Below are 27,871 nucleotides of genomic sequence, written 5' to 3'. Positions count from 1 at the left end.
AGGCTGGATCAGATCAGTGATGTAAGGAGGAGCCTGACCATGAATAGCTCCAAAAGTAAGAACCAGAATTTTAAAGTTGATCCTGAAAGAAACTGGCAGCCAGTGAAGAATTTTAAGGATCGAAGAAATGTGAGTTCTTCTACTAGAGCGGCTCAGAATTCTCGCTGCAAATTTTGTATTAACTGCAGGCGAGACAGATCCTTCTTGTTTAGACGTGAAAATAAACTCTTACAATAGTCTAGACGAGAAGACACAAACAAATGGATTTTGAGCTTCAGATCGTGTTGTGACATCATTTTCCTAAGTTTAGATTTAGTGTGTAGCTCTTTCATGACAAAGTTATCTTGACCCTCGGTGTGTTTAATGTTGTAACTAAAACCACATTAGAGCTAGTACTATACTAAAGGCATCTTTTGACGAACAGCGGACACTAGTGTAAACATATTTTACTTCCCCAAAAACAGGACACTACTATGTGGCATGAAAGGTTTTTTTGGGCTCTGTTTTTTCCGCGAATCTAACACAGTTAAACTCATATCCTGAATTCCCAAAAAGATACCCAGTCCCTTTATTTACATCAATATGTCGGTCTGTTAAAGTTCTGCATACATATTCAGATCATTTTAAACATAATGCAACGTAATATCTCTCTTCTAGTCTAATAATACTTCAAAGTGCAATGCAAATAATACCTTATTTGGAATAACCTTCAATTATGTAGGAATAAAAATAATTTAGCAATTAAGAAAAACAATAAAATGTCGACTTGGCCCATTCCTCAGAAATAACATCTAGGACTAATGACAAAATGACTAAAAACATTGTAGTGATGGTCAGTTGTGATTGGTTGACTGAGCGGCAAAGCATCATGGTAGCTGTTCAGGCCACCTGTTGTTTTAGAGAGGAATGGCACTTTTGCACTTGAAATTCCAAAAGATGATGTTCCTGGGTTAAGTGTGGAGAATTTCCAAATGAACCAATTAATGTATGAGTGATAAATAAAACTGTCGGAGAGGGAAAGGTAAAATAAACGCTACACAAACTGGAAATTAAAAGAATTTTATCCTGGATATGAGCATGTATGGTCACCCATAGTTTTGAAATGTCCAAATGACATCTGATCTGCCAGTCGTCAAATTAAAACATGTTCACTCTGAATAATGTTTTCCTGTAGCAGAACAGGAAGTGAAGTGTCAATCGCTTCCTTCATGATCATAATAAAAAAAAAGGTCAGAGCATACAGTACAAAGTGTCAAAGCCCATTAAGAAAGGTTGATGTTCTGATGCTAGAATTAGTGTTTTTCTTCTCGGGAGATTTTCGTAATCTACATGGAAGGAGATTGGCCTAATTAAAAGGTTTCAACATTTTTAAATCAACCAGCAGCTGAGTCATGTTTGGTCACAGAGTAAGCTGGATTTGCTGTCAGGGTCATTTGATCAATGAATGGACAAAGCCAGAACCCCCTGAGGATTAGAGGTTATCTCCAAGAGTCCACAGCTGACATGTTGTCCTTGACCTGCTTCATCAATGAATGAGGTAAACAACCTCATGAGGACCGGAACCTCCTGAGTGTCGTCTAGATAGAGGTGCTTCACCTGAGAAACACATCCCATAAAAACCAGCGTCATCAATTACGAAACTCAAATCGTAGCAGCTGACGAACACATTCTTGGCTACGTTGTCGGATGACGGATGACTTGAGGGGTGACGGCTCAGGCCAGGAGCGGGAAGGGAAGTCGGTGTGTTTGACTTGCATGCATATTTTCGGTGCCACTGAAGAATGCTCGGCCTGTTGCAGAACAAGGTTCAGTCGGAGACTGGGGAACAATAAAAGCTGATGAACGATAAATCAGATGACGAGACGAGCTTAAGACTGAGAAACATATCGATAGCAGAGACACCATTGATGTCTGGGAGCAGTTAACTAAATATCCATAAATTGTTGTTAATGAAAAAGACAGGTTTTAAACTATATTTGTGTAAATAAAAACACATTATAAATGAGTAACAACTTCAATGTGTATTCTAGTCAATAGCTCTGATAAGAACAACTGTTTTAATCCCAGTTAAAGATACTTTAACTGCTTTTTGAATTTGAAACAAATCTAATATTCATTCAGAATCAAGCTGTGTTTTTCTATTCCACAATATAAAAGTAAGTTTTTGTTTTTTTTACTTTCGTATTACATTTTTGTGTGTAACTTTTCTCTTTTTGTTTTTTTACCCTTGAGACTTCCTCCAAACATAGACTTCAATAAATTCAATAATCCTTCAATATATTACATTCTTTGAACTCTTTCAGACATTTATGAGCTTTTTTTTTATGATACTTGTGAAAACTAATTTCCTGTGGAATGGCTTGTCTGGTACAATCCCACAATTCCTTGCAAACTGCTCAAACCTAGACATAACATATTATGTTTTGTGTATTTGTTTTTACTGTTTTTTTGAACTGACCTCTTTTAATAAATGAATGAAATTAATAATAAAAGAAACAGGTCACCATTATTAGCATCATAGTGTGTAACTATTCTCACATACACGCAGCAGGATAAGACATTTTTAGCAGTGGTCACAGGTTCAATACAGTCCAAGAAGCGACTGATAATTAGACTCAAGGGAAAGCCTGCACACACTAGACATATTTCTTTTTTCCGCTGAGTTGCAGTTTGTAACACTTAGAAGCGCACACATAATTTACTCAGACACACACACACATACATGCACACACACACAAAGTGATGTTACAGTAAAAGGCCAAAAGAGCATCAGCTACTGATAGTGGCCTTGATAAGTATCATTTACAGCAGCTCCAGTCACTGGACCAGCGGCTCTCTGTGCCAAGGACTCGCTCCTGACCTTACGTAACTGGCCTCCCAGGTCACCGACACATCCATCTCTGCCACATGGTTCCTTGCAGATTAACATACACCTTCACCTCCACCTTCCCTGCCATTGTTTCTTACGACGCTGACTGGAATATTCACATTATAATTTAAACGCGAGACAATTCTCAATGACAGCACTGACATGGAAACATGGCCCTTAGAATCTGTCTTGCTTTGCTTCTACTTTTATTATTTATAAATATGTATTTGATAATTTTGCAATAATATAGCAAGAAATTGGAATTAAATTTAAACAGGTAAGAGAAGAGATAGAGGAGGTTGAAAATACAAAAAAAGAAACAAAAATTGACAGTAGGAGATTTTAGGAAACACTGCAATGAAAACAAAGAAAGGTGAAAATGAAAACAAAAGAAAAGAAAGAAAAAAGTCTATGACAGGAAGAAGTAAATAGCTGAAGGCAAATAATATAGAACAACAAAACAAGAAGAAAGGAGGAGTAGACGAGGAAGAAAATGATTGAAGAAAAGAAGAAGAAAACCAATATCACAACAAGCAGGAAGGAATCAAAGAAATAATATTTTATGTTTTTATTTAATAAAATCAAGAAAATGGGGGAAAACTAGCTGGAAGGAAGACATAATCCCAGTAAGAGTTTAAAATAAAGTAGCTGAAGAAGAACAAAGTCAGAAAAATAGATTTTTAAATAAAAGAAGCCCAAAGACATAAATAAAAAAAGTTATCAGGAAAAGTTGAAAATGAAAGTAGTTGCTTAGAAACAGATGAAGGAAAAGGAAGAAATGAAATGAAAAGTTCCTGTATAGCAAGGATCAGATCAAATAAACGGTGTTTTTAATCGTACATAAAACTCCATTTTAAATAAAGCCTTGGGAAATAAAGTTGACCTGTTCTCTGGACGTGTCTATTTCTTCTGACAGGTCAGGAAGTGGAGGATGCTGGGTCGCCATCCCAGCGACGGCTCGGGGAAGCAGAAGCAAGCCGAGTCAGAAGTCCACCTGGGATGTTGCCGGTCTTGGGCTTATAACTCTCCAACCGTCATGGCGAGCCCGGTCATGCTGGAGTGTTCCGTCTGCAGTGGACCCTACATCAGCTACGCTCTGGAGGAGACATGGCAGCCGCGACAACGCACACAGGCAAGTACGACACACTGCATCATCACTCCCCGTTATCTCCCTCTCCAAGGCACTCATTGTATAAACAAAGCCAGGGGATTAAGCTGGCTGAAGGAGGAGTAAATACATTATTATGACTCTCGTAACCTCTCGTTCGTCTGGATGTTACATACAGGAACACATATTAGCCATTATTAAACCATTTAGACCTTTATTAATTGTCAATAATTAGCTATTACTACCTCTAAGTTACCATCAATAAAGTCATGTTGAAGAAGATGATCATGTTACAAAAAAATGACTTAAAATAAAATGTTTCTGTTCTTATTATAGTAATATTTGTTCCCTAATAAAACGGCTATTTTAAGTGATACTATGGTTATTTTTATTTAGCGGTTTTGTTGACATTCTAGTGGATTCTTTTGTGGTTGGAAAATTGTTCTAGATCTAAGCATTTTGAATTACAAATCCTACATTTTTTGCAATGTTTTTAACCCTTACCTCATACTTAAAAAATACATTTTAAAAATGATTCATTTTCAGGCACATTACTTCATTTATAAATCACAATCGATAATGGAATTATTAAAAAAACTAAAAACATTTTTAATGTTCTTTTTTAATTTCTACTCATGTTTTGACTGTTACAAAGACCTTGTTTCTTTTAGTAACAATCAATTAGTTTGTAGGTCATAAGAGTATTTCATTATAAAAAAGTATGTGTAATGTATATATGCTTGGAAATACTTTAATTCATCATTATATATGTAATGAAACCAAGTTTAATAAGTACTTCATAAAGACACCACCGTTGAGAACATTATATGACTATTTATGCATAATTTTAATTCAAAGATTCAGCAGTACATGTACATAGGATGTAGCAATCGTCTGAATGTAAGATCTCAGCATGTTTTCATGGCCTTTATTGTTGTTCTTGTCAGGACTATCACAGAGAGGACATCAGTGTTTTCTCACCTTAATGTAGTTCTCTAGCCGGTCAGCTCATGTTCTGGAAATTGTCTTTGAATGTGTTCGAGTAAATGGCTCGTAGGAGGCTGGCCATTATTTTAAAACTGATGTCCTTGTAAAAGTTCAAACAGGGCGAGATGAGAAAACATTTCAAAGATACGATCGGTGAATGAAACAACACAAGACTGCAAAAGGAAATGAATAATGAGAGTTTTTGATTGTGTAAACAATTGTGTTTTGTTTGACTGAAGTCAGCAGCGCTCCCTTGAATCTCACTTTTGTTTGACTTTTTTATTGATTTATCGAGAAGAATTGTTGTCATGAAATGTGACGTGAGACACATTTTTAAAAGCTCAAGAAACAGTCCATCTCCAGCAAATTTAGATTTCCGACTGGCCGGCGCGGCTGACAGAGTGTTCAGAGCACTGGCCACGAGCTGATAAACACTGATGAAACTACACGCCTCAGCTTGTCTGGGGATTCTGAAAACACCCCTGTGAGACGGCCAGAAGAATGTTTTGGTGAGACAGCAGAAAGTGCAGAGACACTGACTGAATTGTTACGTCCGGAGCAATTTGGTGGAAATGTCCCTGACACTGAACACTGACAAACAACTGAGACACTTTTGCAATAAACATTTGTAGACTTCACAGATGTGAGTGCGACTTTAAATAATGATTGTGCCTCCCTCTGTAACCTCCACATTAAACATATTCAAAATCTTGTCAAAGTAATAGGACATATTATCCAAAAAAACGAACTTTTACACACACTGGTGAGGAAGCATTAGCAACAGTCTCTAAGAGATAAAAAGAAGCGGCAGAAAACAACTTTTTAATGTGGATAATGTGATGTAAATTATGTAAACTCCATATTATTAACATAGATATAATTGTACTTTGAGACATTGCTGTAATAAATTCAGCTCATTTACCTGGTGGGTAGTTGAAATGATTCCCTGAACCATTCATAAAATCACTTTCTTAAATAATACATTTGAAAAAATCCAAATAAAATCACATCTTCAAAATAAGGTGGAAATATAAAGAATGCATTTTAAAATGATGATAACTGTGGATTTATGGGTTGATGGTTCATTGTCATGGTGTATATACTGTCATTACGGATTACTTTTTGTTGTTTTTAATAAAACAATCATTTCCAATACAGAAAATAATGTTAATCTCCTAAATACACTGCAATAACTGTTAACTAAATGATGAAGTAGATTCACCAGACAAGTCCAGAAATGGGTCTCATTTTAATCACTAGGTGGAGTGGATCGAGATCAAAGTAAATAAGGGTGTTTAAAGTATTTATTTGTAATTTCCATGCTTTCTATTCATGTGGATGGGGAAGGAAAGGAACAGCCACAGACTCATAGTAATGATCAATGATTCATAGTGTCCGATGCAACCCACTTTGTACACTCAACAAGGGTGTCTCTGAACTCTATACACTCATGGTAGAAACAAACTGTTCCTTCTCACTATTACATAAGCTGACACAACAAACCAGAGCTTGTGATTTAGATGTTCATACAGGACCGTGTTTTAAGGCATGACCGGACCTAGTGTACATTCCTCTAGGACTTGTTTGACAGCCTGCAGTGTGACAAACTGTCCTAGAGATAAACTTAGAAACAAAGAATATTTTTATAGAAGACGAGATTAAGTTATTGGTGTGAGGGAATATTGTTTTATGGTTAAAAATAGGAAAACCTCTTGACTGAAATTAGATGTGGTCTCAGATTCATGCAGCTCATCAAGTCTCGATATAGAATCATCTTTTCAATTATTATTTGTGGGTTTTTAAGCAGAAATTTGTTGCTTATTTCACCAATAAAAAATAGATTTTGTTGAACATGCAAAAAATATTCCAGGAACATTTTGCTAACTTTCCGGCTGACATTATTTCCTCATATTCTCTGAGGCTGATTATTTGAAACATTGAGTCAAGCAGTGAAGTTATGCCGGTTATTTGGTTATATTAGGCCATTTTGTTTTGATTGAATGTGGTAGTTCAATAATCACAAAGGTGGTACAAATGTAAATTATATACATCTATGTATATATATATATATATATATATTATATACTTTGATGTTGCTCTTTTTGATTTTTTTTTTTTTCTTTGCTAGCTAACATTTCACTTTTTTCACAATTCTCTGCGTATTTAATTCTAAAAATTTCTTCAGTTATTTAATTTTTTGCATAAAAAGAAAGCATTTAAACTTTCAAAAGTACCTCAAGCATTCACTTTCCTTTCATGTTTTCAGTTTATTCCTTGTATGTTTCAAAATTTTCGCTCTGTTGAAATCATTAAGTTGTTACGTAAAATGTAATCCTTTTTTTCTGTTCAAAAAGTGTTATCCAATGTTGACGCACAATAGATATTTTCCCTGTTACATAAAACCACTTTTCTTACTTCTGGACCCACAGTTTGCACACAAAATACACAACATTCATCTTATTCATCCCTTTGAACACTCAACATGGCTCACTTGAACCTGAGTCATCTAATAAAAGAACATTTTTGTGGGGCCAACTCCTTGTGTCACTCATTCTTGACGAACCTGACTCACAACTTGCTATGCAACCGCAAACCACTAGAAACAACCGTGTGCACCCTTTTACAGTTTGATAATTATAAACTCAATCAAACTCAAAAACGTGCGCCCCATTTCCTTGCCAAGAGGTTGTCTTACCTGACCCACCAATCTGTTGTGGTTGATGCCGTAAAATCACTTGTCACTGTGAGGATCGAAGAAAAAGCAAGTTTGAGTGAAGATGGGAGAAGCATAATAATATCTATAAAGGGCACTTGACTCCGCTTGGTTACCCTCTTAGGGATTCTACGGAGATCTTCTTGGGCTAGAAATTCTTCTTGTGTCATCTTGTTCTTCCTCTTTATGTTCTTCTTATTTTATTTTTTATGTATTATTTTTTATTGTTTATGAAAAATTGCTGGCTATTGTAAAAAAACAATTTCCCAAAGGAGACCTCCTGAGGGATCAATAAAGTTTTACCTTACCTTACCTTAAATCACCACCATGAACTGCTCTGTGTAAGCCATCGTTTTTTTGCCTTTTGGCCAAAAACATTGTGTGCTAACTACTCCCTTATTGTTAGTCATTTTTTCTGACTCATTCCAATGAAAGTTTTAAACTAGTTACAGCCTTTTAAAAGTCTTTTTTAGCCCTTGGTGGCCTTGTATCTAGTTTGAGTTTTTCATGGAAGTACCTGACCCGGGCAAGGTACTCCAGCCTGTTAATTCTGGACCTGAAGGAATGAGTCTGGACAAAATAATCTTTAAAGCCTTTAGATAATCTGGCTGTCTCTAAGAAAGAAATCGAGCTGTGACATGTTTACTGTGGATTACTATCCATAGAAAACTTACATGTTTCCCTCTGTGTTGAGGATGTAGTTGTTTATGTGGCTTTTAACCAACACACAGGGAAGTGCGACTTCATTGAAACATGTGATTCAACTGCCCTTGTGATTTTACAAAAAGCTGTTGAGCAACAAAAAGGCGAACACGATAACTCAACTGAAATTGTTTTCGATTTGTTCTGTAACATATTTTCGGTGTGATGGGATTTGGCAATAGACTGTTGAGAACTGATGCGTGACACACAACTTACTTCATCGAGGAGTTCTTTGCGCTGAAACTACAGAAGTACTAAGAGCTCTGCCAAGCAGCTCAATCCAATCTATTTTGTGATTCCTCACCACAAATTATCAGAACACATTCAGTTAACTATTTAACCTTTGTAATGAGATGCTTCTTCTAGCATATTTAGTGGAGATAGTATGTGATAGCAAGTCAATTAGCATATTAACATTAGAATGAGCTTAACGGGTCATCTCGTATTGACTCAGAATTGAGCAAGACAGTCAGTTAATCTTATTTCAGATTTGGAAAATTGGCCAAAGTCGTTTGTAATCTACAGCAGTGGTCCGTAACCTGTTTGTGAGGCATTTTGTTACTGTTTTTGTGATTTAATTTAATATTTTGAGTCTCAAAAAAGGAACATTTTTCCTCCTACATAACATTTTGTCCGTTACCTGACAGGATACGAAAGGTTCGTTGATGTTATCAGACTTGCCTTAACTTGTCTTTGTTTTGGTTTCTTCAGGTTTGTTTCTTAGTTCCTTATCTACCAGCTAATATCAGTGTCTTTAATTAATGAATCAATCCATATCCATAATAACTTTGTCTTCTTACCTGAGTTATGTTCACAAAAGTTACTAAACCATGACCTACTTTGAGAAACTGTTCCTGAGCATTGTTAACAAGGTCGTATTTCTCCTCCAGGCGATGGACCTCTACTACCACAATGAGTCCGACCCAGACAGCTACTGTTGCCCCAGTGACAACGGTAAGTCACCGAAAATTAAAGATCTCCTTTATCCTCCAAACCTCATGATCCTTCTTCGCTGTTCCTTAATGTTACTCTTTGGTTTTCCCACCACCGACCCGATACAATTGTGGTTATTTCTTACCCCCTTTCATTCCTCTGTGATTCAGCCTGTGGTCACCGACTTTGTTTCACCTCAATACAGGTTTTGTTCCCTCACACAAAAACAAGATAATAACTGTTTTTGGTAAAGTTTGATTTGTTGTGAACACATTTTAACTGTTTCCAGATGATATGCACTGTTTTAATTCCAGTTACATAACACGTAAGTTAAACATCAAACTACCCAGAGAAATAACTTTATCTTTTTTTAAATCCCATTCACATTATGGTTGTGAAAGAGGCCAAACTCTATTCATATCTGTGTGGGTCTCTATGTTTGGCTCATCACTTCCAGTAATCATGTGTTGGAAAATCCTGAATATGCTGGCAAAGAACACTAGCAACAGATTTATCATCATTGCATGGTGGGATTTTGGGATTCCCAAGAATGTAACTTTATCTCAACTGGTTATTAGGGACTCCATTCACATTTGGATAAAACTAGGTCAACTCTAAAACTCACCTCCGCCCGAGTGCTCGTATTTCCTGGAACAAACAAATAAATAGCTGATAATCCTATAAACCAGTTGTGTCTAAAGTCCGGACCAGAGGCCATATGCAGATTTTCTCTGTTGTAAACTGAATTATCCAACAGGAACATATTAGATACACAACATTAAAAAGCTTTTTTTTTTACATAACTCCAAGTCATATGAAAAGTTTTGATGATAATTCCTAAATCCTAGAAGTTATCATAGTTATCATAGGGCACTGGTTAAAGATATGAATTCTTTACATTTTGAACTTCTTAACGTTATAATCCTTCTATGTTGTCACCGTTTAGATTTGGCCACCATTCGTTTTTAACATTATCTCTGGGTTCGAAGGCCCGAAAACAAATGTGTTTGTAGTATCCCTTGTGTCTCTGGGTCAAATTTGTTTTGTACCACAAAAGCTAGCTGCTAAAATTCACTGAACCTGACATGAAAACTGCCAAAAGAGTGACATTTGTATTGCAACATATTAGTCAGCATTCTGTGGCAGATAATACAGGAGAAAGAGACATGTTTAATTGTTAAGAAAAAAAGATAAATAGTTTGCCTTGTGAGATTTTTATTAGCCTCAACATCAACAGACAAACATGAAAGATCATATTTTTCAACTGACTTAATATAAGAATCCATTGGGTCGGGGACCGACTGCACCTGCAGACACCTTTCACATTAAAATCTCATTAAAACAAAAGTTTAGGATCGTTTTCAGCCATTATTTACATACAAGACTCTCAGCGAACTACCTCTCTGAGTATTTGTGCTACTTGGCAGCACGGCGGGTTGGACTTAAACCAGGATAGAAATTCAACAATGAAAACAGCTAACAGGAGCAGACTTGTTGAGAATGAATGTCCATTTGAGCGTAATGAGAAAACCTAATTCAACTCTGACAAGATGTTTTTGTGGATCTGGTGGAGTCGATAGTTCATCTCCAGTCTAATTGATAAATGTCACACCTAGTTAAAGATGTGATTGTGAGAACGGCGGGGAGAAAAATCACAATTAAAGGTCTGGATTCAGACCAAACAGAGGAATTAACTGAAAAAAAACCAGTCACCATCTGCTGAGTAAAGCCCTTGTTAGAGCAGAGAAACACAGTTTATTCTGCAGCAATCTGCAGTCGATTTATATTCAAACACTGATGGTGGAGCTGTGCCAGTCTTGTGAGAAAAACACCAACGGTTCACTTACGCCTTTACCAAGACACACCTAGGTGGACAAACCTTCCTGCTTTAACGTGTTAGTTGAAAACAAAAACATATCTCACAAAGGACAACGTGCGAACCTGTTCAATGTTAGGATACGAACACGCCTTCAGGTATTTCACGAAACCTTGTCTGAGCATGTTTGTTGTTGTCCCAGGAAGTTTGCAAGATCATGTTTGGATGTTTTTTCAACACTATATTTTTTAACCGTGTCTTTTCGTCTTCTGTCCGTCGGTCATAAGATTTTGTAGGGTGTGGAAGGTCATGGGCTCAAATCCCCACGGGTCTTACTAGATAACAAAAGCTTACATTTGACACAATTTCAACTCCTCTTTTAGTAAAGAACAGAGGTCCTGAGTTCAAATCGATCAAGAGCCAAATTCATAAAAGAATAAACTATTTCTCTCTGACACCTATTTTCTTCACTCATCTATTCGTATGAATTACAAGTCAATATTGGAAAAGGAAGCAGCTATTTTAGTTGTCAAATGCACCTAAAAACAGGAAAACAACTTGACATCTAGATTCTAACTCCATTGGTAAAGATAATGGTTCTTCAACTCTAGACTTGCTATAGGCTTCTGTTATGTTTAGGATTTGTTGTGTCTTGTTTCTTGCCTCGGGTTAAAGCAGTCCCAGATTTCAAATCATTGAGATACTGTGTATTGTGTAACGTGTCAAATCCCAGCTGACCTTCGAATATATTTATATCCACCGTTTTGTTTATTCAAGGTTGGCTAATCGACGGAAGTACTCCTTGTAAAGAAACTCAAACATTTCCAAGAAGTCAATCAGAAATACCCGTTGAACAATGCTTCCTGAACCAGCTGATTTTGTCTAGATGTTATTCACCCAAGGAAAGTTCAGAGTTTAAAGACTCATAATGACTAATTCTTTCCTCTCAAAATCTGCTGGTTTTTTTTAACTAGACACAGCGCATGATCATAGTGTTGAAATATTGTTTTTTTATGTTATGACCTCATTTACCAGAGGAAGTGTGAATTAAATCATTATCCTGCTACAAATAATGTCCAGAAACAAAAAGCCGGTTGTCGAAGTTGATGCACAGATTTAAAAAAATGTGTTAATAGTATTTTGTTTTGATACACTTAGTGTTTTAAAATATAAGTTCATTACTGTCAAAACAGGTTGGTTGAGATTATTTCTGAAGTTCATATCTAATTAAAGCACCATGACTGACACATAAAGTAGATTTGATTACCAATGAAATGATGTTATATCACTTGTATAACAGTTGACTTCTGCTGAGACATCTTTGACAAACCCTTGCATCACCTACTGTAAATGACAAATTATTGTAGATTATAGTATCTATGGTGGACTCTAAAAACAATTTATAATCACTCTTTATGACTAGCTATTAAACATTATAGGTCAACAACCTCGCAGCTACTTCTTTATATAAGTGACCCTGTCCCAAAGGTAACTAAAACGACTCCTGCATTATCATCCATTAACCTATTTATTAACCTAATGGTCAACTATTATTTAAGATCTGCATTGAGTCGTGGTAAATCCTTTTTCTTTTCATGTGTGTTTAATCAGCAGTCAACAGTCTGGTTTTATCGTCTGAATGTGTCAGAATCTTATCTCCTAGATGGACTTGCAGTCTGTCCTGGGTGTCCTTCACCTCAATCCTTACTTGACATTTTCCTAGCATTTTTTTGCGAGTTTAAAATGTGCTTTGATAAGAAAAGTAAAAAGTAAATTCCACCTGTGTACAAAGAAAAAGTGTACATGAGCCTATACTTAAGTCAGAAGTAAAAAAACGTATGTACAGTTGTGTATATGAAATATTTTCCCTGTATCAGGCAGAACAAATTTGTCCATTATCAGCAAGATTGGAAGACTTTACTGCTGTTACATACAGAGCAAATACCTACAACACTAAAACACCAATAAAGTCATTATATTTTTATATAAAGAGCCTCTATGTCCCTGAAATAACAGGAACGACACCTATTTATCTAAATATATTTTAAAAAGGTGTAAGATTGATATTTTTATATAAACAATATTTTTTACTGTGTAGGGCTGTGTTCAGCCTATCACTTTAGAATACTGCAGAAATAAAGGAAATGTAAAAATCGTCCAACTGTTTTGTGGTTTTTGTGTTGTCTAAAAAGAAACAAACTTTGAATCCACTTCAAGGATTGAGGGTTGAGGGTTAGGATTAGGGTTAGGGTTAGGGTTAGGTTGAGGGTAAGGGTAAGGGCTAGAGTTAGGGTTAGGGTTAGGGTTAGGGTTAGGGTTAGGGTTAGGGTTAGGGTTAGGTTGAGGGTAAGGGTAAGGGTTAGGGTTAGGGTTAGGGTTAGGGTTAGGCTTAGGCTTAGGCTTAGGGTTAGGGTTAGGGTTAGGGTTTAGGTTAGGGTTAGGGTTAGGGTTTCGGTTATGTTAAAGCTAAGGGTAAGGGTTGGGGTTAGCTTAAAGGTTAGGGTTAGGGTTTATTTTCTTAAAAAATCTCTTCTAAACATTGATTTCGTTACTCAACATTGGGAGGCTATTTATAAAATGTGAGTGTATGAGGTCTGGTAAAGAAAAATAATTAATTATTTTATATTTTCTTCTGAAAACTCCATAGAGTTTTATTTGAAACAAACCCTATTTTTTGCTCTTCTGTGGTATATGATTGATTGTGCGGTCACCTTAGCGTAGGCAATAATTATCCAGCAGTCGGATGACCAACATACCGACCAAGACAGCACACACACACACACACACACACTCTGTCCATGTACTCAAAGGCCAAATAAAAAGCTTATGTGTCCCTCTGAATAGTCGAGGGCTTTATGTAATGGTGTCATTTGGTGCCTCATCACCGGAGCTCATTCTCATTCACCGCCAGGACACTGTGGCCACAAACCAGCACAAAGATGCTCCGGGTTTATGACAGAATAGAAAGAAAAGATGTTGCGGTAGTTATGTGGGTCGGTGATTGAGGTGTTCGTCTTGACATGTGTGTTTTTGTTTGGATTTAAATCTTCTAATCCGGCGCCCAACCCTTCTTGCACCACGACTCAGCCGCTCTTGTACTTTCATGAAATGTCTCCCAGAGAGTGTGTGAGTCAGAGCTGCCCTTGGCATCGATGCCCACCAGCTGGTTGCATAACACACTCGTTTCTCTCTCACACACACACACACACTCGAAGGGAGAGACGGAGAGAGAGCGAGAGAGGGAGAAAGAGAGAGTGGGGCGATAAACACACGTTTTGTGATTAGACTGGCAGTAAATCCGAAAGGGGGCCAGAGAGGAAAAATACTGAGTAGACCATTGTTTGTGTTACTTTCTCTTTTTTTTCCGATCGTCTCTCACCAACTTTCCAGCATTTCATTCTGGGATGCGAGTCTCATCAGCTGCACTAGGACACCACGAGGTAAAGAAATATATCCGATGCCATTTAATATCTCCGACAGGAGCCGTTTATTCCTGTCGCGTCGACGTCTAATTATTATTATGAAAACTGTGTTTTGCCTCAGCAAGTTGCTATTTTGCAAATGTGCTACATGTTCTCAAGGTTATCCAACTGTGTGTTGAGTTGTGTCCTTTGTGGATATTTTCAAGCGAGTTGCAAAAGAAGCGTGTCCCACATAGACAGTCATTGAGGTGTCAGTGTTTCTCTGAGAGATCTCTCGAGGGGATGGACTAGTTTGAAACAAAGTTTCACAGAACTGTATCTTTTTGAGTTTAAGAAGAAAATGTGATGGTTCTGATGTTTGGTTCTGTAATGCTGAACCTCAAGTGTGTCTTGTGTAAGTGAGCTGCAAGACTCCCTGCAGACTCGTTCCCACTTTTCTCAGTAAGTGTGTGACTCAGGTAGCAATGGGAGGGCATGTTCCTGAAAGATTTAAAAGAAAGGAAATGTACCACCATTTCTTGCTGATATATAGAATCAACTGCACTTTAATACATCCCTTTAAAAGTGATTTACTTCGCTTGTTTATACACTATTTCACACAAAGTACACTCAACACTCTCACATAAAGTCAAGATAATTGTAGTGAACAAATGACTGGTTCAGACCAGATATTTATTACAGGTAGAATACCATCTGCATAATTAGATTGTATTGTTACAGAGTACAAATGAAAATAGCTAAAGTATTAACTTTGATTGACTCATAAATGGGGAAACAGGTTAAGGCAGAACCTTGACCTTCAAAAGTAGCAACATGGTTTGGACCAAGAGCACTTAAGCAGCCATGAGAATCTCTTTCTTCATTTAGGTTTTTGACATACTTTAAAAACCTAAATGAAAATGAAACTGCAAGTGCATTTCATTATTTTATTTAAATAGTGCATATGTCTAAAAGTGTGTAGCTAACTAGTTTGCAGTTTCAGGATCCATAGTTTTCAGTCAAATACAATATGAGTCAAACGATTTTATCCCAACAACATAGTATTTTTTGGTGGTGGCAGTCCAGAATAAAAGAATGAAATAATAATATAATGTACTAATACACTACTATTAAAATATTGTAAAAATAATAATAATAAAAGCAGACAAACAGTTTTACGTCGAATTTACGTCGTTCAATACGTTATATTTTACTTTATTGTTATTTATCTGTTTAGCTTAGCGTTAGCATAAAGTGTAGATGATGCATGTACGTTAAATAGTGACCGTTTTAATTATAAATTAATAGTTTTTCATTCTTCTCGGTTTTAATTCATACATGTTAGAGAAATGCTGATATTATTGAATTTTCTATTTTCGACCATCCACAATTGTTAGTTGAGCTTTCAAGTTTGTAAGTCAATGTTGTGCATTTGAACGCATCACTTCAGCTCTCAATGGAACACCGAGAGGAAACGGGGGCGGGTTCTCTCCGCCCTCCCGAGGAAAAAAAAAAAAAAAAAGTCAGTGAGACTTAACCGTCCAGGACCAGAACTGTGGTTTTGTAGTTCGATTCCCACCTTCCCGAATCCACCACCTACCTCTCTGGCTCTGTGTTTGGACTTTAAAGCGACGCCATGAAAGATAAATCGACCACCTTGACCTGTGAGTACAAGACCCATTCAAAGACATCTCAGAATGTAGGAAATGATAATTGCTCTCTTTATTTACGACCACATCAGTGGTTACCAGGATGCCACTTTGAATAGATGGAGCTGAAGGGAATTTAACACAGTTTCAGGGAAATAAATCAGCTTTAATAAGGGGGGGGGACCCCGTTAAAAGTCAACACAATGACCTGGATCTAGGATGCTGCGGTGTGTGGAAATTCCTCTTTTTTTTCGTGGAGTCTTGTCTATAATCCAGCGTCTCCTTGGGAACTTAAAACTCGTCGAACTTGTTAAAAAAGTAGAGCCAGTGTTTTGGGTCAGAAGAGTTCTGTTCGGATTCCCTGTCTGCGTGAGTTGAACTTGACCGAGGTGAGCTTACATAACAGCAGCCCGGTCACTCTGTGCCACCTGAGGGCATTGAACGCACCGCGAGCCGGTCACTATTACAAGTTCAAATGAATCGATCCAAGTTCACGGGCGAGAGTGTGAGTGACAGTGGGCTTTATTTGGGGTTTCCTGAGCGGAGTGGGTCTGTACTTTTCCACTGGTGCTGGGTTGAGTCTGGCCCCCCTTTCAACCCCCCTCAGATCCAGACTCCAGGTCCAGACTCAGATCTCTTGTATACAGAGAACCTGCGTCACTGGCCCTGAGAGCCAACCAGAGCAGTTGAGAGGTCAGAAGATTACTGTAGACTTTAACACTGACTTTTTTTTTTAAATCAATTATCAACTACCATTTCACTTAAACTGAACTCCTGAACGGGCTGTTAAGTAATGACTAGGTTGTGACGTCATATATGGTAATGCTGCAATGAGACATAACATTAAGACATAACTTCAGCTAAACAAAACAAAACTAAAACAGCATTTTTGTAAGATGATTTCGACTTTTATTTTTGATGTATCATTATGCATTATACATGTATTAGTATTTCAGAGCACTAATGAATATCTATTTTCTTTAGATTTAATTTGTTAAACATATATCTATTTTAAGGTTAAAAGTAATGTATTCATGTTGCAAAGTGACCTGGAGGCACATATTCTACTTATCGTTGGAAGAACAAATCAGGAATTTTGTGAATAGTTCAATAGATTCCAAATTATGTGATCCAATTTACATTAAATGTTGGACGAGTTTGATTTATAATTTTTCTTTTTATCAGGAGAATAATAGTCTTCGACCTAAATGTCTGACTAAAATAGCTGTAGGGTAGAGACATTTATTATTACTTGTACTTGTAAAATGTAAAAATATTACAATTGTTGATTCCAATAAACATAAAATTGACAGGAGAATTCATTATGAGGAGCATAAAAGCAACATGATCCTGCAGGCTTTGCTTAAAATACCTCTGACATGTCTAATCCTGAGTGTCTTGAACTTTTTTTTTAATAACTTACATTTTAACATGAATGGAAAAAGTAAACTTTTGGGTCTTTGGCTTCATTCTTCCTTAGGAATATATAGAAACATGCTCAAGGAAAGCACTGAGAGAGAAAATACCTCTGCCAAGGAGCTCAATCTAAACCATAGAACAACTTCTATCATTGAATAATTGTGTTGTCTTACAGCAAAAACATGAATAAAGAAGTGTTTTTCTTACACTGTCAACTCTTGATAGTTAGTTCTGATAGTGAGATCACCTGGTCACAGTATTACAGTATTTCAATTCATTACTTCCTGATGAAAAAATCCAGTTTTGATACAAAGATTAAAAAACACTTTGTTTCCTCAGTGACATGATTTATTTTAGTCTCTTTACTTTCTGTACTTCTCCTGTTCAAAGTTCCCTTTTAGTTTGTATTGAATACTTGTTTATGTTTATGAGTCACGTAAACATCTATTTAAGCAGCTTATTTGTGTGTAGATAAGGAAGTGGAAAGTGGCATAAACACACATGTAATGACAATAAATATCCCGGTTGAGATGTTTATAATACCTAGTTTAACACACTCAACCAATACTAGTGTTTATAAAATATTATCAGCTAGTACATAAAGATATTACGCAGGCACTACTAAAGTACACTTTGCTGAAGTCATAAAACATCATTAATGAGGTAATATGTAATAATTAATCCAATATTGCTCATGTTATTGAGTAACATTGATATTTACACAGTTATTGAGTGTTTAAGTATTTATTTTGTCGGAGACTAATTGGAAGCGATTGCTTGTAATAGCAAATTTCTTCATAGTAACTTCATGTTGTTGTGAAAACACTTCCAAGTTGAAACGTTGCCGTCTCTTGCTGTGTTTTGATGTCATGGGTTGTTAAGTAAAAGTCACAGACTCATTAGTACAAACAGTTCAAACAATCCTCCCAGTTCGTTTTTTTTCCTCCAAAAACGTTTGTTTTTTTAAGTCGATGACGTGTTTCACCGCAGCCTCTTCTGATTGGTTGGTTTTCCATTCATGCACTGTTTAGAAATATTGACACAGAGCTACGCCTCCCTCTAGAGGGAGGAGGTGAAGAGGGGGAGTGATGGGTGTTTCTGGTCCGACTCCTCCTCATCCTCCTCCTCCTCCTCCTCGTCTTTAAAACAAGAGTGGAAAAGTCAGATGGTTATTATTTGTCTGCTGGTCGAGGAGCACAGAACAGGAACCAGAATGATACTCAAAACCGAGCCAGAGAAACACACCATGACTTACTCTAAAGCCAGAGCGCTGGTGGAAATATTCTCCGGTACGATCGGATGTTTCTTCAAACCTTGGGATTCTACTTTTCAACTCAACACTCTTTTTCCATCTCTTGTTGTTGCAGCTTTCATGAAACAGAGGAAGATGGGACTCAACGACTTCATCCAGAGACTGGCCACCAACTCCTACACCCCCTGCAAGCAGTGAGTAACTGCCTGACTCACGTCATTGATCCACGTTAGCTGGAAGACTAACACGGATCAAACACTTACGTTTCTTTTCTTCCGACAGTCCTGAGGTTCAGTCCATTCTGACCCTGAGTCCTCCTCAAGAAGCAGAGCTCATGAACACGAATCCATCCCCTCCTGTAAGTGTTATTATTTGTTATTATTATTATATCTTAACTATTCAAACCACATTTATTTCACTGTTGTGCTCTGATTTCAACCTTTAAGCAGTGGATAAATGGACAATAAAAGTTTTTAAAAAAGAAACCAAAACAACAACAACATTTTAAAAAATAAGTTACAATATTTTTTAATTTAAATACTCATATACTCATGTTGCCATGTTTTTATATCAAGACTCTTATATGTTATATATTAGTAACATTCTATATGTTTGTTATTCATTCCTTCTTCAATGCAAGATGTTTATTAAAATATATCGAAAATACATGTATTTATATTCAGAATCTAATATATATTCAATATTTTTCTTATTTATTTAATGATCTATTGAAAAAACGATTTGATAAAGTTCTTTTTTTTATTCTGGTTAATTTGGTTTTTTTTTTTTTCTTTTCACTCAAAATTTTTAATAGTTTGTTGTTCTTTAGCTTTAGCTTACTTCATTCACTTTATTTTTGAACCATTAAACTATTCTCATTTTGTTGTTATTATTTGTGTTTTTTGTCTTGAACTAGCTACCAGCTACTGAGAATAAAAAAATATTTAAATTGTATTTATTTATTTCACAGTGAGTACTGAAAAACCTGGGGCTAAAAAAGTGAATTAAATGTACTTAAGATCAAAAGTTTGACGATTTGGAATTTATCACGTCAACTTATCTAATGTATTAGCATTAGCTTTTGTCAAAAAATAAGAAATTAAACAAGAAAATAAGTAAGAACTTTTTCTTGTTTGTTATTGTTTTACCACTTGAGGCATGAGCCTCACAAGCCGTCACTGAACTAACTGATTGTATTCCATCGCTCTCCACAGCCCAGTCCATCCCAGCAGATCAACCTGGGACCCTCCTCCAACCCCTCAGCCAAACCCTGCGACTTCCACTTCCTCAAGGTCATCGGCAAGGGGAGCTTCGGCAAGGTCCTGCTGGCGCGGCATCGCACCGACGACCAGTTCTACGCCGTGAAGGTCCTGCAGAAGAAGGCCATCCTGAAGAAGAAGGAGGTAAAGACGGAGCCGGTCGATAAGCTCATCCCGTGAGTGGTTTCATGTCAACAAAGTTTAACCCGAGTGTTTGCTCTGCAGGAGAAACACATCATGTCAGAGAGGAATGTTCTGCTGAAGAATGTCAAGCATCCATTCTTGGTGGGACTTCACTACTCCTTCCAGACCGCAGACAAGCTCTACTTCATCCTGGACTATATCAACGGAGGAGAGGTGAGAACCATTATTTATTGTTAAATTTATCTCAAAATAAAGGGAAAAAAAGTGAAAATATCTTTCAAATAAAAAAGTCTTGTATTTATATTCAGAATCTAAATAAAAAACATTTACATTTTTATTATTTAATATTATTTATTATTGTCATTATTATGTTCATTTTCAATTTATTTTCTCTTGAAATAAATTGTAAAAAGAATGTCTTATAATATTTTTTTTAATTTAATTTAAATATGTATGTCATGGTTTATATTCAGACTCTTAATATATAGATAAAGTTCAATATCTTTGTTATTCCTTGTTTAATGCTAAATATTTAATAGGTATCTTTTTTCTTTTCTATTCTATATATATATATATGTGTATTGCACTTACTGTATTTATATTTATTTATTCTATAATTGTATTTAATAATATTTATTTAATGTTCTATTCAAAACATAATATGATAAAGTTGTTTTTTTTCTTGGTTGATTTAAGATACTTTATTCCACTGAAAACACATTTTTTTAAATATAATTTTATACATGAAATAAATGTATTTATACATAGATAATCTTCTATATTTTTGTTATTAATTTATCGTTCTATGCAAAATATTTAACTAAAATATGGATTTTTTTTTATTTTTTCTCAAAATAAATTAAAAAAAAAAAATAATAATTCAGAGATATTTAGAGTTAAGGTTGTAAATCTCATCGTAAGTGCAGTCAATAGCCCGGTTATTGTTGCTGTGGCCTCTGATAGAAGCAGACAGGGGAGGATTTCCTGTCATGAGAAGCAGAGTTCACTCTTTCTTCTCCTGCTTTCTAAAAGGAAGCAGCTCTCAGGAAGTCATGGGGCGGGTTGAGACACCGCGAGGCCAAAATTAGCCGCAACTCGGCGAGTCTCATCCAGTTAATTTCCTGCGATTGTTGCGCGAGCGGCGTTGATTAAATATGAGCCCGAGACAGGACGTATTAAGTCCAATCCACCTTCTCCTCAGAGCTTCCCGTCCTTCTCGTCTTCTGTCCTAACGTCTCCTTTCTCCATCCCTCCTGCAGTTGTTCTACCACCTCCAGAGGGAGCGCTGCTTCCTGGAGCCGCGGGCTCGGTTCTACGCCGCCGAGATCGCCAGCGCGCTGGGCTACCTTCACTCCCTCAACATCGTCTACCGAGACCTGAAGCCCGAGAACATTCTGCTGGACTCGCAGGGTCACATCATCCTCACGGACTTCGGGCTCTGCAAGGAGAACATCGAACCCAACGGCACCACGTCCACGTTCTGCGGCACGCCAGAGGTAAGGGTCTGGACTTTGTTTAGAGGCGAGAGAACGTTTGTGTCTCACTGTCTGCGTCTGCAGTATCTGGCTCCTGAGGTGCTCCACAAGCAGCCGTACGACCGGACCGTGGACTGGTGGTGTTTGGGAGCGGTTCTGTACGAGATGCTGTACGGCCTGGTGAGTGACAGACCACGATCATGACCCTGTTGATCCCGGAGCTCTGTGCGCTGACTCGTTCTCGCTCTTTTAGCCTCCGTTCTACAGTCGCAACACGGCGGAGATGTACGACAACATCCTCAACAAACCTCTGCAGCTCAAGCCCAACATCTCCAACTCGGCCCGACACCTGCTGGAGGGTCTCCTGCAGAAGGACAGAACCAAGAGGCTGGGCTGCACCGACGACTTCGTAAGTCAACCTTATACTTCTCAAGTGTTCTGCTCAATTTTTAATGTCATTTAATATGATTTCTTTATTCATTTAACATCAATTCAATTTAAAATAAAATGTTAATGTCATGTAATTATATACAGGAATCTGTATATAAAGATATTTTTTGTTTGATTAAAAGTATAATTTAATAAATGACTTTGTTGTTGTGGTTTGTTAAGGAGTTACTTTCTCTCAAAATAAATATAATTGTATTTTTCAATATAAAAAAAAACACTTAAATGCCATTTGCATGTATTATAGTTCAGAATTGTATTGATAGTTAATTTAGTTTAATTCCAAATATAAGTTTTAGTGTTTGATTTTGGATTTCTTTATCTCTCAAAAAGAGTGCAACTTGTATTAATTGTTTCATTTATTTAATCAAGTATGTATAAATACTATATATAGATAGGATTGTGTATATTTTCAAGGCTTTTTTTGTCACATTGTTTTGATGAGCTTCTGTTCTTACCTCCAGGTTGAAATCAAGAGCCACATGTTCTTCTCGCCCATCAACTGGGACGACCTGAACGCCAAGAGGATCACGCCTCCCTTCAACCCCAACGTGGTACGTTCCTCCCACACCTTCCTCTAACGTAGACCTTGAATCCACCGTTTCTAATCTCGCTTCTGCTTCCCCCCATAGACGGGTCCCAACGACCTGCGGCACTTTGACCCCGAGTTCACAGACGAGCCGGTGCCCAGCTCCATCGGCTGCAGCCCGGACAGCATCCTGGTCACCGCCAGCATCAAGGAGGCGTCCGAGGCCTTCGTGGGCTTCTCCTACGCCCCGTCCATGGACTCCTACCTATAGGGGTTTTTTTTCTTCCTCTCGGACACAAACTGTGCACATATCGTCTTGCATCGTGATTCCAACATTTCCCATCATGATGATGGACGTCTGCCAACCCCCCTGTTCCTGCAAGACCTGCAAGAGAGGAGCTTGGACAGGATGCCATAATTCAATGACTCACCCGGGTCCGTCGTGTTAATGCATCGCCGCTAACATGACCCGCTCTAAATCAATTGTCCGCCTCCTCTCGGGACTTTTTTTTGCACATCCAAGCATCTCCGGATAAGCACACACACACACATCCATCTCCTCCTAGCAGGGACAGCCTTGACATAGAGATGACATCACCACCCCGAGTAGCTGGGATGCTCATTTTGGTGCTTTTATTTTGTTAATTCTTTAGGGGTTTTTTTTTTTAGACAAAGGGAAGCAGAATGTTACACAGTGGGGGTGTTTTTTATGTCTCCTGAAGGTGCCTTTTTTAGTTTCTTTTCTCTCCATCCTGGCCAGTTCTTTTTTTTAAACTTGAAACTTGTCTGCGGTGTAGATGTAGCGCTGCAAGAACTTTTAAGTTTCATAACTTCATTTGCACAAAAACAGCTGAGAGAGAGAGATGGAGCACGGCGACGACCACCACCGGAGAGAGGTGACCTTCTGCTTGACAACCCCCTCCTTACCTAGTCTTCCCAGTCGGTTAAAAAAAAAACATCTAACCACACCGGAACGCGACATTCCATTAAATATTGCTGTACTGCAGTCTGACGGTATTTAAGTTTTTGTTTTGTATATTTGGACTTTTGTGTGTACTAGTTTTAATGTATATTGAGGCAGATGACTTGAGTTGATGTAACAAGACGTGTTCAATGTACTGTAAATTGTAAAATTGTCAAAGATTTATGTGTTTAAAATAAAAGTTTAACTTTATTACACCACATGCATCAATGTTTTTTTTGTTGTTGTTGCTATATGTGGAGGGCGGGTGGTTCTACTGTCAGCGTCGACTCAAAATAATAAAAGATGGATGGATGGATGGATGGATGGATGGATGGATGGATGGATGGATGGATGGATGGATGGATGGATGGATGGATGGATGGATGGATGGATGGATGGATGGATGGATGGATGGATGGATGGATGGATGGATGGATGGATGGATGGATGGATGGATGGATGGATGGATGGATGGATGGATGGATGGATGGATGGATGGATGGATGGATGGATGGATGGATGGATGGATGGATGGATGGATGGATGGATGGATGGATGGATGGATGGATGGATGGATGGATGGATGGATGGATGGATGGATGGATGGATGGATGGATGGATGGATGGATGGATGGATGGATGGATGGATGGATGGATGGATGGATGGATGGATGGATGGATGGATGGATGGATGGATGGATGGATGGATGGATGGATGGATGGATGGATGGATGGATGGATGGATGGATGGATGGATGGATGGATGGATGGATGGATGGATGGATGGATGGATGGATGGATGGATGGATGGATGGATGGATGGATGGATGGATGGATGGATGGATGGATGGATGGATGGATGGATGGATGGATGGATGGATGGATGGATGGATGGATGGATGGATGGATGGATGGATGGATGGATGGATGGATGGATGGATGGATGGATGGATGGATGGATGGATGGATGGATGGATGGATGGATGGATGGATGGATGGATGGATGGATGGATGGATGGATGGATGGATGGATGGATGGATGGATGGATGGATGGATGGATGGATGGATGGATGGATGGATGGATGGATGGATGGATGGATGGATGGATGGATGGATGGATGGATGGATGGATGGATGGATGGATGGATGGATGGATGGATGGATGGATGGATGGATGGATGGATGGATGGATGGATGGATGGATGGATGGATGGATGGATGGATGGATGGATGGATGGATGGATGGATGGATGGATGGATGGATGGATGGATGGATGGATGGATGGATGGATGGATGGATGGATGGATGGATGGATGGATGGATGGATGGATGGATGGATGGATGGATGGATGGATGGATGGATAATTATAAAGTCTAATAGCGCGAGGAATGAATGAGTCCCTGAGTCTATTAGTGTTTCATCTAGGGAGGAGCATTTCTGCACTCCATCTGCTTCTCTGCTCACTGATGGCAGTGTTCAGAGGATGATGGATGATTACTGTCAAAAGTAAATGAATGTTAAAACACAATGAGATATGATAAGAAAGATAAAGCCTTCTAGAATTAATAAACAGCATCACAGTCCTGCTGAAGACAGTTTAGTCCGCAACTAAGTCCAGTAAAAATATGTTGACCTCTTTTATTTAATCTTTTTACGGTTAACCTTTTTAAATCCCAAAAGTTCCTGTAGTGTTGGGCAGATTGAAACCACTCTTAACTGTTTATTTATTTATAATGTCAAATATTGTAATTATCTTCATTTTTACTCTTGCTCGCTTTAAATTACAAATGACTTGTTTTATTCCCCTCAAGCTATTCTCTTTAATTTAATTTATATAATTGTATTATATTATTTTCACAACGGCAAAAAACAATCCCTCTTTAGTTTTGACCTTAATCGCAACATTTTATACATTCCAATTCTGACCCAGGAATTATTGTATCGTGGTTATTAGGAAGTGTAGTTTATCTGGTGTAAGGAAAGTTTATGCATATTGATTTTTGATGGTTTATTGAGATGAAACTCTTTTGAAAAGGAGAATATAGGTTTAATAAAACAGCGATATGTAAAAAGATCAATGTGTACGATGCGGCACTTTGACTGTGTCTACGTGGCCCTCGTGAAGAGAAAAGTTGAGTAAAACATAATTAATAGTCATGTGTTTCTGACAACTACCAACTTCCTTTTCTACTTTCTTTGTAACCAATTCGTACATAAATTCTTAATCATCCTTATTTGTTTTCATATTTCCTCCCTTTCTCCAAAAGTCTCACAAAGTTAAAGCATATATTTTTTTTAATAAACAATTTTCGATCATTTGTTGGAGTTGTTTAACGATAAATTAACTGAAGTAGAAAAACTAAGAATGATACGATCTCGTGTAAACAGTATAGTCTGAAAGGTTTCTTAAGATTGATTGATGAGGTAAGAATTGATTAGACTTTGTTGTTATTCTGTGTTTTGTCATTCATTTCTTCTCTTCTTCTAGGCTTGAAAAAACACATTAAATTTAAGCAGTAAATTACTCTTGTTAAACATAAGTGACAACATGTGTTTATTCAACGTAAAGTTCAGCTAAAACTTGTTTGAATGACAAACATTTGCAAGTTTGAGTTCTCGGAACAAACATTTTTTTTGGTCTTAATTGAACAAAATGGTTGATTAATAATTTTCATAGGTTTTATTGTGTGATGTATTTCTATAAAGTACAATTAGCCCCTTGGCAGAGGTATGTACTGCCTCAGTGCTTTTCTAGTTAATCTATTTATTGTAAAATATTATTATGTTCCTGGTTGCAATGTTTAATGAAAAGCATTATACAATATATTTATATATATTATATTATTGTCTCTGACTCTTGCTTCCCACTGGGTGAACTACCTGTGCAGGTCCTTACATAAGTCCTGTACCAATCCATTAACATACCTTCTCCTCTGTGTCAACACAAGTCAAACTATCCTTATCTTGTTTTGACGCTCTTTTTATGAAAACATATTGATGCACGACACACAAACTCAACTCTTGGAATCATTTCTAAGTGGTAAACATGGTCCTGGTGACCCCTAAGACCATTTCCCCAAGTTTATTTACACTTACACAACAATGCACTTATTTACGTTATACAACAACAAAGTGTGAATTTAGTGGCACAACAGCTTGGTTGAATCTATTGAATAATCTATATCTGCTCACTGAAATGGATACTTTAAACCAAGTCATGCTAGGATCATGCACAGGAGGTTATTTTGTCACAGTCCTTTAACAACCTTTTTGAGAAGCAGTAAACATAACTCTTTATTAAACTTTTACCAAATTCAAAACGTTTTTTTAAAATGAAGTTGCTCTGACAAAATGATCCTCAACCCTCTTAACTAATAAACGTAAACTGTTGGAAAAGGTACATTTGTCATCAATTATTGTGATATATTGCCCCCTGCTGGAGACTTCTAAGTCGGTGCTATATACGCTACTGTATATAAGCAAGTAAATACTGTCATCTGGTGGCCATGCTGTTACCTACAACAAATAAAACGTTACCTCCAGACTGGACAACTGCAACTCTCTTCTTTCAGAATATTCAAAAAGTCTCTCAAAACTCTGAAGCTCGTGTTCTGACTAAGACTAAGAGTCAAGATCATAATCAAAATGAAAGAACATGGGTCAAAATAAAATAACATAGATCACAATAGAGAACATAGATCAAAAGGAAATAACGCAGAGAAGGATACAAAGGAAAATAATACAAAAATTAAAATAGAATAGAATAACATCATATTTTTTCTCTGCTCCTGCCCACAAACTCAGAATTATACAATCAAATAGCAAGAGGAATGAATTAGTCCCTTGCTGTGTCTCAAATCGCATACTTCTCTTAGTATACTAGAAGTTAGTATGCATCAAGATAGTGTACATACTACCTAGTATGCAAATTCTCAACAGATAAAATGTCTCAAATCGAACAGGAAATGACACGACAGCTTCTTCTTCTACTTCTATTTAACGATGGTTGCAACCAGCTGTTGGAACGCCATCGCCGACACCTGCTGGCAGCACGTTTTGCAAGTTTGGTAGAAGAAATAAAGAAAAAATATGAGAAACTAAATATTAGCGAGATATTTTTGCCGGTATCAGCAGCGAAGACGTGTCATCCTCCTACTGTTGGCTGAAAATGCACCTGTAAGTATATGCATATATGTGCATA

The 27,871-nt window shown here is 37.3% G+C and overlaps 1 protein-coding gene across 4 annotated transcripts in view; it reads left to right on the top strand.

The window, feature by feature from the left end:
• The window catches only part of sgk1 (serum/glucocorticoid regulated kinase 1), a 44,855-nt gene extending 20,973 nt beyond the window's left edge, over positions 1-23,882 (top strand). Inside the window, exons 3-13 of one of the 4 annotated variants that reach the window (XM_087779161.1) lie at positions 3,786-4,001; positions 9,270-9,333; positions 18,965-19,043; positions 19,132-19,207; positions 20,064-20,252; positions 20,334-20,465; positions 21,512-21,748; positions 21,812-21,907; positions 21,981-22,136; positions 22,639-22,728; positions 22,807-23,882. In XM_087779161.1, the coding sequence (XP_087635287.1) occupies positions 3,786-4,001; positions 9,270-9,333; positions 18,965-19,043; positions 19,132-19,207; positions 20,064-20,252; positions 20,334-20,465; positions 21,512-21,748; positions 21,812-21,907; positions 21,981-22,136; positions 22,639-22,728; positions 22,807-22,974 (1,503 nt within the window). In that variant the 3' untranslated portion in view covers positions 22,975-23,882. Of the gene's footprint in view, positions 1-3,785; positions 4,002-9,269; positions 9,334-14,364; positions 14,569-16,037; positions 16,194-18,760; positions 18,887-18,964; positions 19,044-19,131; positions 19,208-20,063; positions 20,253-20,333; positions 20,466-21,511; positions 21,749-21,811; positions 21,908-21,980; positions 22,137-22,638; positions 22,729-22,806 lie in introns of those variants that run through there. The other 3 variants (XM_087779164.1, XM_087779163.1, XM_087779162.1) reach the window with 3 other exon arrangements.
• Positions 23,883-27,871: the final 3,989 nt, after the last annotated feature.

Source organism: Callionymus lyra, chromosome 17 (genome assembly GCF_982586985.1).
Source record: "Callionymus lyra chromosome 17, fCalLyr1.hap1.1, whole genome shotgun sequence".
NCBI classification, from domain to species: Eukaryota; Metazoa; Chordata; class Actinopteri; order Syngnathiformes; family Callionymidae; genus Callionymus; species Callionymus lyra.
Note: the sequence above shows the minus strand (reverse complement) of the source record. Positions and strands in the feature narration are given on the sequence as shown.